Raw genomic sequence first — 18,053 nt, 5'->3', positions numbered from 1 at the left:
ATAGCTCTATAAATTGTTTGCGGAATGGCACCTCAACTTGCTTTTCTCTTTTAAAATTAATTTGTTTGATGTTCTAACAATATTGATTTCATTCTCTCTCCTGTCCCAATGCACAGTCCACCTAAAGTACCTCACCGTCTTAAAGTCACACTAAAGCATAGACTTTATGTTTCCTGATGCGATGCCCTGACAGTGAAAGGCCTTATTCCTTTGCAGTGTGAAGAGAGCCACTTACAGTATATATCAGTGGTTGCCCAAGAGGGCCACCACACAGGCAACAGCTGCTCGTTGCAAAGCTGTCTGATGACTGACTTTGCTCAGCAGCCTGACTGCCTGGTACCGCACATACAAAGCTTAGCTTAGACAGCTTAGACATTCTGCCTTCACTTAGATATCCAAAATTTGTAGAAACCAAAGGGGGAAAGAAAGTAGGAGATTGTTTGAAGCAATTGCCATCATATTTTAATTTTCTACCATCAGATAAATGCCTGAAATACGTCAAAGTCCTGGAGAAGCTCAAGTGCAGGCTGCATTGATCTTTAGTACATTTTAGTCTGTTTCAGATCTCAATTAAACAGCCCCTGGGTAAACACTAGGGGGAAGAGCTTGCTTAGATTTCCATTGCTGCCTAAACATATTTCTCATTGAATGGTATAGCCGGCAATGGATCTTTTTGTTGCTATTTGTATGCCAGTTCCATTGTCTCCTCTGTTGTTCCAGGTTCCTAATTTTGGGTTGTTGGCAGATGTTGCTTACTTAGTAGATGAAAGAATCCTTCAGCTACTGACTTGTTTTGACAGGAGGAAGTGGTGGGGATACGTGGAGGTCTATGCAGACTTAGATGCAATGCCGTCAACCCTTTGCAGAGATTCATGTCCTTTGCAATGTGCTCAAGCAAACTGCTAGCAGAATGAGAGAGAGAGGGTGTGTCAGAGACCAATATAGCATAGATACAAGCTCTTTGCTCCGACCAGTCCATACCGACCAATAGTGTGAATCTAGCTATTTCCAATTTCCTGCATTCGGCCAATACCCCTCCCAATCCCCACTCTCCCATTGATGCATGTTCATCTAAAAAAGCTGTAAAAAATATAAAATATAAAATATAAATATAAAATATAAAAAATATAACTTCCATCCAAACCTATCCAAAAGCCTCTTAAATGATACTGCTATATCTGACTCAACCACTTCCTCTGGTAATTGTTCCATCTACTCACTACCCTCTGTGTATAAATAAATTGCCCTTCAGTGTATTTTTAATGATATCTCGTCACCTGACCATTCATCATATAAGTCTTACACTGGTTTGACTTTCTAAAACACATAATTTTGTGTCATCTCCAAGCTTACTAAGCAGGGCTAGTGCATTTCCATTCAATCTTTTGGCACACCAGGAGTCCAACCAATGTTCAGATAACCAACCTCAGCCACCACTCTGTGCCTCCTACTGCTTGGTCTGGGTCCAACTCACCAAAATGAAGATGGAAACTGTGCATAATACTCCTGGTCTGGGTCCAACTCACCAAAATGAAGATGGAAACTGTGCATAATACTCCCTGGTCTGGGCCCAACTCACCAAAATGGAGATGGAAACTGTGCGTAATGCTCTTGGTCTGGGTCTGAGTCAGGGTCAGTCTGAGATCATAACTAGACATGATGTGTTCAGAAGTCAAGGTTCAGGTTTGCCTCTTATTCATACAAGGGAAGGGAAGGTAAGAAAAGTTAGCTATGTGGAAAAGTTAAGCAAGCTAGGACTTTACTCTTCAGAGCGAGAGAATGAGAGGATAGCTGATGTAAGATGATAAGAGGCATAGATAAAGTGGCTGCCAGCATCTTTTTGCCAGAATGGCTAATATGAGAGAATATACTTTAGATGATTGGAGGAAAGAGTAGGGGGAAGTCAGTGGTTGGTATTTTACACAGTGAGGTGTAAATGCATGGAATGCAGGGCTGGGCATGGTGATAGAGGTAGGTACATTACAGACATTTAAGAGAATCTTAGGCACATGGATGACAGAAAAATAAATTCCGGCGTGAGAGGGAAGGGTTAGATTGATCTTGCTGTAGGTTTAAAGTTAGCACAACATCATGGCCATGCTGTACCATACTAATTTATGTTCTATGTTCTAATTCATGGGTCAAATGGCATCTGTGACAGGAAAGGAACCGTCGACATTTCAAGTTGAAACCCTGCATCAGTACAGTGTTGGTTGAACAGACAGAATGTCAAGGTTTTAGCTGGAATAAGATCACTGAATTTAAATAGCTTGAAAGGATGCCATGCATTACAATGCACTTGATTTACTTTTGCAAAAGGAAGTTAAATTAAAATCTGTTTAGTATATTTATAAAATTTCTGACTGAAAATGAGCTTGAGTGTGTTTGTAGGGCTAGACTTAGCATTGTTTAGAGAGTCACCCCAGCCAAAAGAATTAAAGAAATCTCACTTATTGGCTAATGCCTACTGCACAAGCTATTATGTTAGGATGTGATCACAGGCAGATGAGTTATTATAAAGCTGAATGAAGAGACTGCTTGGAGTGAGGTGCTTGGGAGTCTTGGGATATATGTCATCCTGACGTTGGGAAGGGAACAGGACTCCTATTCTCATTAGCTTCACAAGAATACTTCCACAATTTCAAAGTAAATATCTGCTTTTTGTTGGTAGGCATGGAGTAAGTCAAACAGGCCTGATGCCTGCTGTACTATCACAATTAAATTTACGTCGAGGCCCTTCAACATAGACTAGAGCAGGGGTTCTCAGTCTGGGGTCCACGACCCCTTGATTAATGGTAAAGGTCATGGCATAAAAATGTTTGGGAACCCCTGGGCAACAGCATAATCATTTGGCATGTAAATGCCAATATTTTCCTTTTTGTTGATGTTGATGACATCTCAAAGTGCTCTCAGCATTTTCTATTTTTCTTGAACCAAGTTGGTTGTCTGCCAGATCTTATGCCCCATCCCTTATGATTTTTTACATTTTTCTTTCTGCCTTTCCTATCTAGTTCACATCTTGGAAATGCTTAATCACACTAGCTTCCAGCAACATACCTCCTCCATTGCCCAGATCAGGGAAATTACACTCCTATAGCATCATTAAAAAGTATCTCCACTAGCATCTTCTTTTACACCCCCATATGTTCACCCATGTGTTCCTCACTCTTAAGACATAGAATTGTACAGCATAGTACAGGGGGCCTTGGCTCACAATGTTGCTTTGACATTTTAACCTACTCCAAGGTAAGATTAATGCTTTCCTCCTACAGAACCCTCCAATTTTCTTTCATATATGTGCCTATCTAAGAGACCCTTAAAAATTCCTAATGTATATACCTCTGCCACCATCTCTGGCAGCACATTCCACACACCAACCACCCTCTATGTAAAAAATCTACCTCTGATATCACCCCTTACTTTCCTCTAATCACCTTATAATTACACCCTTCTCTATTTGCACTTTCCTCCTTGCGAAAAAGTCCCTGGCTCTCCACTCTGTCCATGTCTCCTATCATCTTATATACATCTATCACATTATTCTAAAGAGAAAAGCTCTAGCTTGCCTAACCTATCCTCATATGGCATGCTTCCTATTCCAAGCAACATCTGGCTAAATCTCCTCTGTACCCTCTTTAAATCTTCCACATGCTTCCTAATATGAGGTGACCAGAACTGAATGCAATACTCCTATACTTTTATTTGTGGGTTCTTTCCCTGGCTTAATTTGCTTTTATGATCATCAATATTTTAATGGCCTCTTTGAATCCTTTGTTTGTTTCCTGTCTGTTTGCTCTTTTGCTCTAACCTGTGATCCACAGCACCAGGGGTGAGAACCAAGAAGGTCAAGGGAGGCAGAGGAGTGCTTATGGGAATGCTTTGAGTCAGTGGACTAGACAATATTCAGGGATTCATCTTTGAATCTGAATGAATACAACACATTTGTCATTGACTTCATCAAGCCCTCTGTGGATGAAAGTGTGGCTTTGAGAACATACTGGACATACTCCAACCAAAAGCCTTGGATGAAGCAGCAGATTTGCCGTGTGCTGAGAGCTAGATCTGTGGCATTCAAGACTGGTGATCCAGAACTATAGAAGAAAACCAGGTTCAACCTACGGGAGGGTATTATGAGGGTGAGAAAGTTAATTCTGATTGAGGTTAAGGAGCGTATTGGATGCACATCACCTCTGGCAGGGTTTGCAGGCCATTGTTTCTGATAAAGCGCAGCCTAACATCATGAATGGCCATGATGCTTCACTCCCAGGTGAGCTCAATGCCTTTTATGAGCACTTTGAAAGGGAGAATAAAACTACACCTGTGTGAATCCCTGCAGCATCTGGTGACCCTGTGATCTCTGTCTTGGAGGCTGACAATAGAACATTTTCAAGCGGGTGAACTCTTGCAAGGTGCAAACCCTGAGTGTGTAGCTGGTAGGTTATTGAAAACCTGTGCCAACCAACTGGTCAGAATGTTCAAGGGTATCTTTAATCTCTTGCTGCTGCCATCTTTAAATTTGCTGATGACACAACTATTGGTGGTTGAATTTCAGATGGTGATGAGGAGGTGTACAGGAGTGACACTCACATCTATTGTGATGAAGTGTTTGGAGGGTGTGGTAAACTATGATTACCTGTCTGGACACGTCCCTCTGCTGACTCCTCCTGTGGCTCCTCTCACAGACCCCTGTATAAAGGCGATTGGGTCACTGCTCCTCCCTCAGTCTTCGAGATGTCGTGCTCCCTTTTGCTGTTAATAAAATTGATGCACTATCAATAACCCTCGGAGACTGGAAGTGAATGATAGGCTTTTATTAACAGCAAAAGGGGGCACAACATCTCGAAGACTGAGGGAGGAGCAGTGATCCAATCGCCTTTATACAGGGGTCTGTGGGAGGAGCCACAGGAGCAGTCAGCAGAGGGGCGTGTCCAGACAGGTATACATAGTTTACCACATTCACCCCTCCTTTGTTTTAAAAGAGAGTCCCACGGGGCGAAGTTTCTTACAAGTATATTTACAGGTCAGCGAGGTTGGTTATGGCTAGAATCAACTCCTCCTTAAGGAGGGACCTGGACCTGCTGCAATTTGCCTATCATAACAAAAGGTCTACAGCAGATGCAATCTCACTGGTTCTCCACTCGTCCTTGGATCATATGGACAATAGCAATACAAATGTCAGGCTGTTGTTTCTTGTCTACTGCTCAGCGTTCAACACAATCACACCCTCAGTTCTAATCAACAAGCTCCAAAACTTGGGTCTCTGCACCTCCCTCTTCAACTGGATCCTTAACAGCTTCACCAGGAGACCGTAGTCTATGTGGGATGTGAAATAACAACTCCCGTTCACCGAGAGTCGATACTGACGTACTCCCCAAGGATGCGTTCTAAGCCCCACTACTCTACTCTCTCTACAGCCATGATTGTGTGGCTAGGCACAGCTCAAAGACCATCTATAAATTTGCTGATGACACAACTATTGTTGGCTGAATTTCAGATGGTGATGAGGAGGTGTACAGGAGTCAGATAGATTTGCTGGTTGAGTGCTGTCACAGCAACAATCTTGCACTGAATGTCAGTAAGACCAAAGAATTGGTTGTGGACTGCAGGAAGAGGAAGGTGAGCAAACACACACCAGTCCTCATCGAGGGATCAGAAGTGGAAAGGGTGAGCAATTTCAGGTTCCTGAGTGTCAGTATCTCTTAAGAACTATCCTGGGCACAACATATTGATGCAATTACAAAGAAGGCAGGACAGTGACTATATTTCATTCAGAGTTTGAGGAGAATAGGTACGTCACCAAAGTTTATTGCAAATTTCTACAGGTTTAACGTAGAGAGCATTCTAACTGGTTGCACCGCCATCTAGCATGGAGGGGCAAGTGCACAAGTTTGGAAACAACTGCAGAAAGTTGTAAATTCATACAGCTCCATCATGGGCACTTGCCTCCCCAGCATCCAGGACACCTTCAAAAGGTGAAGCCTCCAAAAGATGACATCCATCATTAAGGACCCCGATCACCCAGGAAGTGCCCTCTCCTTAAGATACAAAAGCCTGAAAGCACACTCTCAACATATCAGGAGCAACTTCTCCTCCTCTGCCATCAGATTTCTGAATGGACAATGAATCCATGAACACTAACTCACTATTTTTTCTTCTTTTTAAAAATAGTTATTTAAATTATTTTCTCTTTAGTATATACTTATTGTAATTTATAGTTTTTTTATTATTATACACTGAAATAAACTGTTGCTGCTGTAATACCTTGGTAATATCAAATCTGATGCTGATCTGCATTTTGCAGTTTCTCTGATAAAGCTAGTAAATAATGCAGGCACAAGAGACCGCAGATTCCGGAATCTGGATTAAAATAAAATAAACTGCTGGAGGAATTCAATAGGTTCTGCAGATGCAAAGAGATAACTGACCTTTTGGGTTGAGGAATTAAATTAGGACCCAAGCAGATACTCCTCAACCCACTAATTTTCTCCAGCAGTTTGTTTCCTGTAGGTAAATAATGCACATTGTTGTCGATTTGATCTTGTATATTTTGTTTGGCTCAGCCATTCATATTATTTTTTAAAAGTAAATTAATTGTGTTTTTCAGCGAAACAATTAAAGACAATAGAGTGTATGTTGAAATCCCACTGGAATTTACCAAAGTTAAAGAAGAGCATCTGAATCACCATTTTAATTGTACTTTGCATGGATCAGGAATCATGTTGACAGGATCTATTTTTCTCCAGGAGAAAGGTACTGTACCTAAGTTTTAACTATCTGCTAACACAATTGGACTGGGCGGGAAACAGCTCAGACACTGAAAACTTGGTCAGCTGCTGGCTCAGTTGTTGCTTGTGTTTCTCCACAATGGGGAATGATTTATGCTGACGATCCCAATCCCTCAAATTGACCCTCACGGGTGTTCCTGCTCATTCCAAATCTAAAATGCAGTCAGGAACCATTGGCCTCAGCAGACCCTGAATGCATTTGTAAATTAGGAGTCCACTGGGATTAGATTGGTGGATTAGAAATTTTGGCATTCTAGGGGAATAGATAGAATTGCCCTTTCTAAAACTTTGGCAAAATCACTCCATCTCTGGAGGCAAACTGTCGACTGACATCTTTTATAAATCTACCCATTCTCATGGCTATGTTGACTAGTCCCTTCATTTCCATCACATCTGTACCCAGGATGAGATTTTCCTTTCCAGGACCTCAGATGTCCTCTTTCTTCATAGAATGTGGTTTCCTTTCCTCCACCACGGATGCTGCCCTCACTCTTATCTCCTCCACTTCCCAGACTTTCATGCTCACCACATTTTCCTGCTGCCTTAAGAGTTGTAGAGTTTCTCTTGGCCCTTCCTATCATCCTATGAGCTTCTGCATCCAATTTACCATTCTCCACAATTTATGTCATCGCTAAAGGATCCTACTACCAAACACATCTTTACCTTTGCCCCTCACTGCCTGCTTTCCACAGGGTTCACTCCCTCTGGGATTCCCTTGTCCATTCATCCCTCCCCACTAATCTCCCACCCAGCATTTATCCCTGCAGGCAGCCAAGATACTGCACCTGCCTGTTCACCTCCTCCATCACCTCCATTCAAGGATCCAAAGAATCCCAACAGGTGAGGCAACACTTCTATGAATCTGCTGGGGTTGCCTATTTGCATCTGGTGCTCCCAATGCACCCCCCTCTACATTGCTGAGACCTTTCATAAATTGGAGGACCGCTTCATCAAGCACCTCCACTCCTTTCACCTGAAGTGGAACTTCCTTGTGGCCAAACATTTTCATTCTGATTTCCATTCCCGTTCCATCCCGTCAGTCTGTGATAAAGGCACCCTCAGGGTGGAGGAGCAGCATCTTATGTTCTGTCTGGGTAGCCTCCAACCTTATGGCATGAACATTGATTCCTCCTTCCAGTAATAAAAAATTCCCTCCCCCCCCACCTTTCTCTGTTCCCCACTGTAGCCTCTTACTCTTCTCACCTACCTGTCATCTCTCATCATCTCCCCCTGGTGCCCCTCCTCCCCTTTCTCCTATGGCCCACTCTGCTGACTCGAGGGACCTCGAGGGAAAGGAACCGTTAGGAGATAGTGACCATAATATGATATGTTTTTACCTACAATTTGAGAAGGACAAGGGAAAGTCGGATGTGTCAGTATTACAGTTGAACAAAGGGAACTATGGAGCTATGAGGGAGGAGCTGGCCAAAGTTCAGTGGAACAAAACCCTAGCAGGGAAGACAGTGGAACAACAATGGCAGGTATTTCTGGGAATAATGCAGAAGGTGCAGGACTGGTTCATTCCAAAGAGGAAGAAAGATCCTAAGGGGAGTAAGGGGAGGCCGTGGCTGACAAAGGAAGTAAAGAACAGTGTAAAAATAAAAGAGAAGTACAACATAGCAAAGATGAGCGGGAAACCGGAGGACTGGGAAGCTTTTAAAGAGCAACAGAAGATAACAAAAAAAGGCAATACGCCGAGAAAAAATGAGGTACGAAGGTAAACTAGCCAAGAATATAAAGGAGGATAGTAGAAGCTTCTTTAGGTATGTGAATAGCAAAAAAATAGTTAAGACCAAAATTCGGCCATTGAAGACAGAAACAGGTGAATTTATTATGGGGAACAAGGAAATGGCAGACGAGTTGAACAGGTACTTTGGATCTGTCTTCACTAGGGAAGACACAAATGATCTCCCAGATGTAATAGTGGCCAAAGGAACTAGGATAATGGATGAACTGAAAGAAATTTATATTAGGCAAGAAACGGTGTTGGATAGACTGTTGAATCTGAAGGCTGAGAAGTCCCCGGGACCTGATGGTCTGCATCCCAGAGTACTTAAGGAGGTGGCTCTAGAAATTGTGGATACATTGGTAATCATTTTCCAATGTTCTATAGATTCAGGAACAGTTCCTGCAGATTGGAGGGTGGCTAATGTTGTCCCGCTTTTCAAGAAAGGAGGGAGAGAGAAAACAGGGAATTATAGACCGGCTAGCCTGACGTCAGTGGTGGGAAAGATGCTGGAGTCAATTATAAAAGAGGAAATCACGACACATTTGGATAGCAGTAGAAGGATCAGTCTGAGTCAGCATAGATTTATGAAGGGGAAATCATGCTTGACTAATCTTCTGGAATTTTTTGAGGATGTAACTATGAAAATGGACAAGGGAGAGCCAGTGGATATAGTGTACCTGGACTTTCAGAAAGCCTTTGATAAAGTCCCACATAGGAGATTAGTGGGCAAAATTAAGGCACATGGTATTGGGGGCAGAGTACTGACATGGATTGAAAATTGGCTGGCTGACAGGAAACAGAGTAGCGATTAACGGGTTCCTTTTGGAATGGCAGGCTGTGACCAGTGGGGTACCGCAAGGTTCGGTGCTGGGACCGCAGCTGTTTACAATATACATTAATGATTTAGATGAAGGGATTAAAAGTAACATTTGCAAATTTGCCTATGACACAAAGCTGGGTGGCAGTCTGAAATATCAGGAGGATGTTATGAGAATGCAGGGTGACTTGGACAGGCTAGGTGAGTGGGTGAATGTATGGCAGATGCAGTTTAATGTGGATAAATGTGAGGTTATCCACTTTGGTGGCAAGAACAGGAAGGCAGATTACTATCTAAATGGAGTCAAGTTAGGAAAAGGGGAAGTACAATGAGATCTAGGTGTTCTTGTACATCAGTCAATGAAAGCAAGCATGCAGGTACAGCAGGCAGTGAAGAAAGCTAATGGCATGCTGGCCTTTATAACATGAGGAATTGAGTATAGGAGTAAAGAGGTCCTTCTGCAGCTGTACAGGGCCCTGGTGAGACTCCACCTGGAGTATTGTGTGCAGTTTTGGTCTCCAAATTTGTGGAAGGACATTCTTGCTATTGGGGGAGTGCAGCATAGATTCACAAGGTTATTTCCTGGAATGCCGGGACTGTCATATGTTGAAAGATTGGAGCGACTGGGCTTGTATACACTGGAATTTAGAAGGATCTGATTGAAACATATAAGATTATTAAGGGATTGGACACGCTGAAGGCAGGAAGCATGTTCCTGCTGATGGGTGAGTCCAGAACTGGAGGCCACAGTTTAAGAATAAGGGGTAGGCCATTTAGAACAGAGATGTGGAAAAACTTTTTCACCCAGAGAGTGGTGGATATGTGGAATGTTCTGCCCCAGAAGGCAGTGGAGGCCAGGTCTCTGGATGCATTCAAGAGAGAGTTAGATAGAGCTCTTATAGATAGTGGGGTCAAGGGATATGGGGAGAGGGCAGGAACGGGGTACTGATTGTGTATGATCAGCCATGATCACAGTGAATGGTGGTGCTGGCTAGAAGGGCCAAATGGCCTACTCCTGCACCTGCTGTCTATTGTCCTATGAGATCCCTTCCTCTCCAGACCTTGACCTTTCCTACCTGCCTGGTTTCACCAATCACCTTATAGCTATCCTCCTTTCCTAGCCCCCACCTTTTATTCCCTTCCTTTTCATCCTGAAGAAAGGTCTCAGCATGAAATGTTGACTGCTTGTTCATTTCCATGGATGGTATTTTAAAATTTATACCTTTTCTTCTGACACCATTAGAAATGAATTTGTAAAGATTGATATTACAATAAACTATTAGTTAAAATACTTTTTTCCTCATAGGCAAAAGTGCTGCACCTCACTCTGTTGGATTATTATTTTTTGCTATTGTTGTGCTTTTCATTTTGGCATGCGTTTGTGCATATTTCAAAGTACAAATTGCCCTTTGCTTCAGGGATCTCACTGGAAGAGATGAAACTCGTGGAGGTAAGAACATGAGAAAATTCAGAATATATATAAAACCTTTGATTTAAAGTTGTAATTGTACATATTGTAGCAGCTTCATTGACCATAAATTGATTGTGACCTTCCAAGCATATGTAAGGCACCAAAAAAGTATGTTTCTTTCCTCTTCAGGCTTCCTCCTAAGTTACAAATCACCTTTATTTTGATATATCTATTCAGTTTTAATGTTGCCATAAAATAAAATTACCAAAGAATGTCTCAGAGCCTGCAGCAACTCAAAGATCAGATTCATCAATACATATCCTCAGAATGTGAGGACATGGGCAACAAATACAGCCGTCACTCTGTACTTTGTATACTGATTACTGTCTTTGTTGCCATGGTACCTGTCACAGCATTTTGCCATAGGGTAGATCTAAAACAACTCTCACATAAATGTGAGAGCTAATTACTGGCAACTGAGGAACATTTAATGCTTGAATTACACTTCCCAAGATTGAATGCATTCAATGTTAAGGATTCCCAGAAACTGCTAACGAGGTAATCTCACTGTCCACTGTTTCAACATTCAAAACTTCTCAGCCATCTTTCTCCAATAACTTCTTGGACTAAAGCCATACTCAATCCTTTTGATAGAACTAGAGAATTTTCTACTCAGGTAAATCAACCAGCATTTATGGGCCAGTTTCTAATCCCAATAAATGTCTGTAATGGGAATTGAGTCCATCATCCCTGATTTGGAGCTGGAATTACAAACACAATCTTAAATACTCACCACTTGTAAACAACTAGCAATTATGACACTGATTCAGAACAAGCTGAGATTGTAAATGTCATTGCTGGATTATTCCTTGCTGCCCATTACGCCACTGGTGTTTAGAGTGCCAATGAAGGTCCTTCATCTCTGGCAGTGTTTAGGGCTTCCGTCATCTTGCCAGTAGCTTCCTCCTGTTTTCTATACTGGCAATCATGCAAGTCCCGGTTTTAGATCCAGGAATCCCATCACACGTTGACATAGAAGGAACAGTTTTATTTGACTAGTAAGGGTCGTTAGCCCTAACCTCAACCCCTGAAACTGGAGAACCTGAGGACAGCTCTTAGACTGGCCTCTACCCATTGACTTGTTTGGCATGGGTGATCCTATTAAGAGCTAAAGCATAAAGCCTTGACTCCAGTCAGCATTGTTCTCTATGTTTGAAGCTTGCAAACCTCCAAACCACAACAAGGTTGTGATTATCTTGGAAGATTGCTAGATTATGCTCACCATAAAATTCTTAGTATAATCTTCACAGAAGGATGTAAAAATTATTTGGGTTGCAATTTATAAATTTGATACAGTGTAAAGATGGTATTACTTCTTGCCCATTGCAACCTTTTTGATTTTTTTTCCAGAAATGCAGATGGAATTTCAAAATGTATCATGGTCTTCTGCAAAGCATGCAAAATATAATATTTTATAAAATGCTACATGGCTCTATATAAAAGTGCAAGTTTTAGATTTTGTATAACATGAAAATCAAAATGCTCAATACCTTCTGTTTAAATCTCAGATAACAAAGAATATGATGCATATGTATTGCTCCTTAAGAATGATGATACCCTCCTTAATACTCACGAAGAACAAAAATTTGCTTTTAAATCGTTGCCTGAAACTCTAGAAAAAACATTTGGTTATCGTTTATGCATATTTGAACGTGATGTTGCTCCAGGAGTGGGTAAGCTTAATTCATTCTTCATCCAATGTTTCTTTTACCAATAGTAACATGGAGCATGGTGTTGTTATATTTTGAGTATTATTTACACATTATGTATTGAGATCCAGTGAGGAATAGGCCCTTTTAACCCTTCAAGCCACACTTCCCAGCATTTAATCTGAACCTAATCATGGGACAATTTACAATGATCAATTAACCTACCAACCGACTGTGGGAGGAAACCAGAGCATCTGGAGGAAACCCACACGGTCATGGGGAGAATGTGCAAATTCCTTAACAGGCAGTGACGGGAATTGTACCTGGGTCATTTGTATTGTAAAGTGTTGTGCTGACCACTGCATTCTGTATTTAGAAATTTTGAAAAGGCTGTTTAATAACAGAGCAGCAAAAAATGTTAACAGGTAAACATTATCTTTTCTCAAAACTACTGGCCAGAATACATATCAGTGGACTTCTTTTCACTTTGCTGGTGACATTGAGTCTATGTCACTGTAACTTATACACCGGCTAGCAGACTGTTGATGCTCACCAGCACTGGTGTTGAATGGAGCAAACAGTGAAAATTAGGTTCATTACTACTGAAATGATGTAAAGTGGCTGAAGTCAGTAGCAGATCCAATTTTTAAAGAAACATTTTCAACTTTTACACCTTTGTCTTTATTCCATTTGAATACTTTTCAAAGCAAATTATTGTTGTTGGATGAAATACTAGACTATAATTAGCAATTTACTGGCTCTACAGAACAGCTAAGGACTTTTGGTTTTGGTTTTAATGCCTGGAATGTTAGGAATTCTTTCCTTCGTGATGTATTTTAATAATGAAATGTTTATTTTGTTTTAAAGCATCTGCAGAGAGTATTCTTTTATACATTAACAAATGTCGAAGATTAATTATAATCCTCAGCAAAGAATATGTGGATGATCATTTCAGCTCCACATATGAATTGATGACTGGGCTGCATCAGGTATTGGTTGAAGGAAAAATAAAACCAATACTAATTCAATTTAAGCCTATAAACAACACTAAGTCACTCCCAGAGTCACTTCAGCTTGTTCTGAAATCAAAAGGAACTGTAAAATGGGAAGAAGGCAAAAATTCATATTTCTGGAAGAAGCTACGATATTTGATGCCAGTGAAAGGTCATCAGGTTCACTCTGGAAATCTATAATTGATGGTGTCGAAAATCAAAGTTCTACTTGTACATGCTGCTATTTTATCCTTTGCACTTTTACATCAATCTGCATTTGGAGGGATTTGACCAAAATACATCTTTGGAGCAGTACAAGTAGCTGTACCAAAATGGCATTTATTGAAATGGTAGTATAAAGTAAACATCAGATCAAGATTACTTCAGTTATTTATACATGCATTTATGTGAATTAAATTTATCTATTTTTGTATCCAGATGAGAATCTCTGAAAGTTTGATAATGCTTAATAATGGAGATTTAAAAAAAAATGGTGGATATATGCAAGAAGACTCATGATTATGTTTCAGTTGATAGTTAAAGATTAGTTATGCTGTGTGACAAGTTCCATCTTATTATCACTGTAAGTTAGAGGACAACTATCTCTACTATGCATATGAGATTCACACCGTACAGGATTGAATCACTACAAGCTGCAATGAAGTTCAATGTAAAGAGTGACAACAAACCCGAAAGTCTTATTCTGTGATGAAGTATCTTTATTAGAGCTGAGAGATGATAGTGACCTAATGCTGGTACTACATCCTTCAATAGCTGCTCTCCTTGTACACTAGTAGAGAGAAAAGACGACCAGTCAGGGTCTGCAAATTCCACTTTCCCGAGCAATGGCATTGCACCATTGCTGAATATATATATAGAATTAAATTCTCAGTCTCATGAAGACTCACCAACCCTAGCAGACATCATCGTCAATTCTGAAGAACTGCTGTCAGCAATGCATTGTTTGAGTTGACAAACCACTAAAGATCCAATGATGTCTCATGCTGATTGACAGTTTACCTCTTCCAGTGTCTTTAGTCTTTTAAGACCAGAGTCTACCAGCTGCTGTCATGTCTCCCCAGTTTTCTGTTAGTTCACCTGATAAAGTTTCTGCTATACACCCCTTCTCCTCAGTGCTTGCTAGGTAATTCTGTTGAATTTCTTTATTTTCCTCTAAATGCCTACAAGAAAATTAATCTCTAGGTAGTATATAGTTATGTTACTATGACCTTGATATGCACAAATATCAATTTATACTTTGTATTCAGTATTTATATAAAAGCTAAATCTTTCTGCTGCATTTTGCTTTTAAATGTTATATATATTGATGATGATGGTGAAGATTGCTGGTTCTTTGCTTGGGACCGCTACTTTTCACATTCTTTGTCAATGATTTACATAATGGATTGATGGGAAGCTTTGCAGATGATACAAAGATAGGTGGAGGGGTAACTGTCCAGAGGAAGCAATGCAGTTGCAGCAGGACTTCGAAAAATTGGAAGAATGAGCAAAAAAGTGGGAGATGAAATACAGAGATGGAAAATGTATGATAATGCATTTTGGTAAAAAGGAACTATAGTGTGGTCTATTGTCTAAATCAGGAGAAGGTTCAAACATCAGAGGTGCAGAGTGACTGAGGAGTCCTTGTGTAAGACTCCCAGAAGGTTAATTTACAGGTTGAGTCTGTGGTAAAGAAGGCAAAAGTGATACTGGCATTTATTTCAAGGGGATGAGAATATAAAAGCAAGCAAATAATGCTGAGCCTTTAGTAAGGCCACACTTGGAGTATTGTCGACAGTTTTGGGCCCCATATCTCAGAAAGGATGTGTTGTCATTGGAAAGAGTCCGGAGAAGGTTCATGAGGATGTTTCTGGGAACGAAAGGGTTAATGCTCATGAGGAGCGTTTGGCTGTTTTGGGTCTGTATTCACTACAGTTTAGAAGAATGCATGGGGATCTCATTGAAACCTGCTGAATGTTGAAAGGATCTAGATAGATTGGATATGGAAAGGATGCGTTCTATAGTGGGGGTATCCGGAACAAGAGGGCATAGCCTCAAATTTGAGGGGTGACCTTTTAGAACAGAGGTAAGCAGGATTTTATTACCCCGAGAGTTGTGAATCTGTGGAGTGATCTGCCACAGAGTGTGGTGGAGGCCAAGTATGTAAGTACAGGTAAGGCAGAAATCGATCGTTTCCTGATCAGTCAGGGCATCAAAGGATATGGCGAGAAGGCAGGTGTATGGGTTTGAGTGGGATCTGGGATCAGCCGTGATGGAATGTTGGTGGGCTGAATTGCCTAACTCTGCTTCTATGTCTTATGGTGTAAGAATCAGCAATGAAAAAAGAGAGAAGGGTAAGAGGGGAGAAATTATTAGAGGCTCAGGCCATCAGGTTGGAGACTACCTAGATGAGGTGTTCTTCCGCAAATGTGAGCATGGCCTCATCATTCCAGTAGAGGAGTCCATGGACTAACGTGTCGGAATGGGAGTGGGAAATCAATTGAATTGGGCAGTCACTGGGAGGTCCTGCCTTTTTGCAGTGGATGGGGCAAAGGTGGAAAACTAGGCTCTTGAGAAAGACTTTAATCTATTATCAAGTAGTTGATTCACGGACCAAGAGATTATTTTAACAGGAGGCTTGACAATGATAGAGGAGAGTGTGTGTGTGTGTGTGTGTGTGTGTGTGTGTGTGTGTGTGTGTGTGTGTGTGTGTGTGTGTGTGTGTGTGTGTGTGTGTGTGTGTGTGTGTGTGTTGAGAGAGAGAGAGCATCAGCCACACCCTTGTCATAAAAGAAAAATACAAAACAATCTATTGGGAAATTTATACCCACATCTGTATAGGCCCTCCAACTGACTCATCAACATTCAAACTGGCAGAGGCAAATGGTAAAGAATTTGAAGAATATTACGATTTCAACACACCAGTTAATACAAATCACTTTTTGCAATTTGCTTGCTTACATATTGGATTGTCTTTGGGGGTTGCCTGGAGCTGAGTACGGAGAATTCCAGCTTTTGGTGATAGTTGGAATGGAAATAACTGAACTTACACAGTAGATTAGGTTATTCATCATGATTACAAGATTTGCTCAGGGTAAGATCATATTAAACTATGGTTGTGCAAAATATTCTTTAAAATACCGTAATATTATATTTCAATGATGCCTTTGAGTTGTGAGAGATATTTTTCTCTATATTTTATTTGTAATCTTATTATAGTACAAAAACTACTTTTTGAGTCAATTAAGTTAGAGCACATAGAGGCTGCGTGGCACTTCAGGAGTGCCTATATCCCTAGAGCTATCTGGTTGAGTGGCACAACAGCTAAAAGCTAGAATCATTCAAGCCTCCACATTGCACAGCCTTGATCAGTAAGATCTTCAGATGGTTGTCACACATTCTCATATTCGCGGTTCCTTTCTGCTCTTGCTTATTTTCTTTATGAAGCTCTCAATGCCACATGGGGGCAGTTCAACCCTACCAGAATGATTAGGAAGTTGGCTATTTTGACAAATCATTGTACTGTTGCTGTCTGCAGCCCCATGCTCCAGGAGGAGGCAGACTCCACTCTCCCTGAGAAAGGAACCTTTGCGAGGTTATAGAGATGATTGGGAGCCCTGAATATCTGCAGTTAGATTGGGGTGGGATATATTGGGTTGTATCAAACTCAAAGATAACCACTTAAAGAAAGAGCTTTTTGGAAGTCAATGGATTTCTGTGATCCCTAGCACTGGACATAACAAGGTCATACCCTTTAGAACTTAAGTGGACATTGGCTTCATTCAAATGTTGTCTGTGTGGTTTCCTGCACAGGCATAATTATGGTGTTATTGTTCATGCCTGGTGACCTCCATGCTTAGAGGACCTGAAGAAATTTTTAGATGTGATCTCTCCTGCTATTGAGTGCTTAGTTGTATTGTCCAAAAATTAAAACTACTTTTTTGTGTTATACGAGCGGGAAAAAAATCAAGCTTGTTTTTAGAAATTCTCCCAAAGCCTTGCTGGTGCTGCTTTTTGTTTCTACTTTGGTGATAGATGGCCATCACAGGATCTTTTCTTGCACGGTACGTGTGTGGTTGTGTGTCATTGCACGGGCTGGTAGTAGCCTGAGCCTGGCTGAAGGCTGCAGGTTCCCTTAGCCACTGGATATAGCTAAGAAAGTGCAGCTTAATCCACTCCAAGGGAGTTAGAGGCTATTCATTTCTGAGTCAAGTTCCAGGTTGTAACACCAAAAAAGTTTCAATATAAACTGAAGTGGTGAATTTTGCTTGCAAATTGGATCATACAGAGCTGAGAAACTAGGCACTTCTTCTCAGGATCCACATCAGATGCCCTTGTCAGATGTTGCACACATTTGGACTGCTGTCAGATGACACACACACAAAGCTACAAAGAGCACCATACTTACTACTTATGGATACTGTTTAGAGGACTGCACAGATCACAACCGGACAATGAAGTCATATATTTAGTGCCCGACAGATTTCTCTGACTGGAAAGAGGTGAACCTTTCCTTCAGCCTGAAGATCCTACATCCATCTTGATGGCTTCCCTCTACTGCTGGCACTCTGCCTCAATGGAAAATATGAAATAAGTACCTTATCTTTTTA

General features: G+C 41.1%; 1 protein-coding gene across 4 annotated transcripts in view; it reads left to right on the top strand.

Moving 5' to 3' along the window:
- Positions 1–14,743, top strand: part of LOC132391356 (interleukin-18 receptor 1-like) — a 42,523-nt gene extending 27,780 nt beyond the window's left edge. For all 4 annotated transcript variants that reach the window (XM_059964420.1, XM_059964421.1, XM_059964419.1 and 1 more), the window contains 4 exons: positions 6,605–6,750; positions 10,638–10,781; positions 12,311–12,475; positions 13,319–14,743. In XM_059964420.1, the coding sequence (XP_059820403.1) occupies positions 6,605–6,750; positions 10,638–10,781; positions 12,311–12,475; positions 13,319–13,644 (781 nt within the window). In that variant the 3' untranslated portion in view covers positions 13,645–14,743. The remainder of the gene's footprint in view (positions 1–6,604; positions 6,751–10,637; positions 10,782–12,310; positions 12,476–13,318) is intronic.
- The last annotated feature ends 3,310 nt before the right edge of the window (positions 14,744–18,053 follow it).

Source organism: Hypanus sabinus, chromosome 3, assembly GCF_030144855.1.
Source record: "Hypanus sabinus isolate sHypSab1 chromosome 3, sHypSab1.hap1, whole genome shotgun sequence".
NCBI lineage: Eukaryota > Metazoa > Chordata > Chondrichthyes > Myliobatiformes > Dasyatidae > Hypanus > Hypanus sabinus.
Note: the sequence above shows the minus strand (reverse complement) of the source record. Positions and strands in the feature narration are given on the sequence as shown.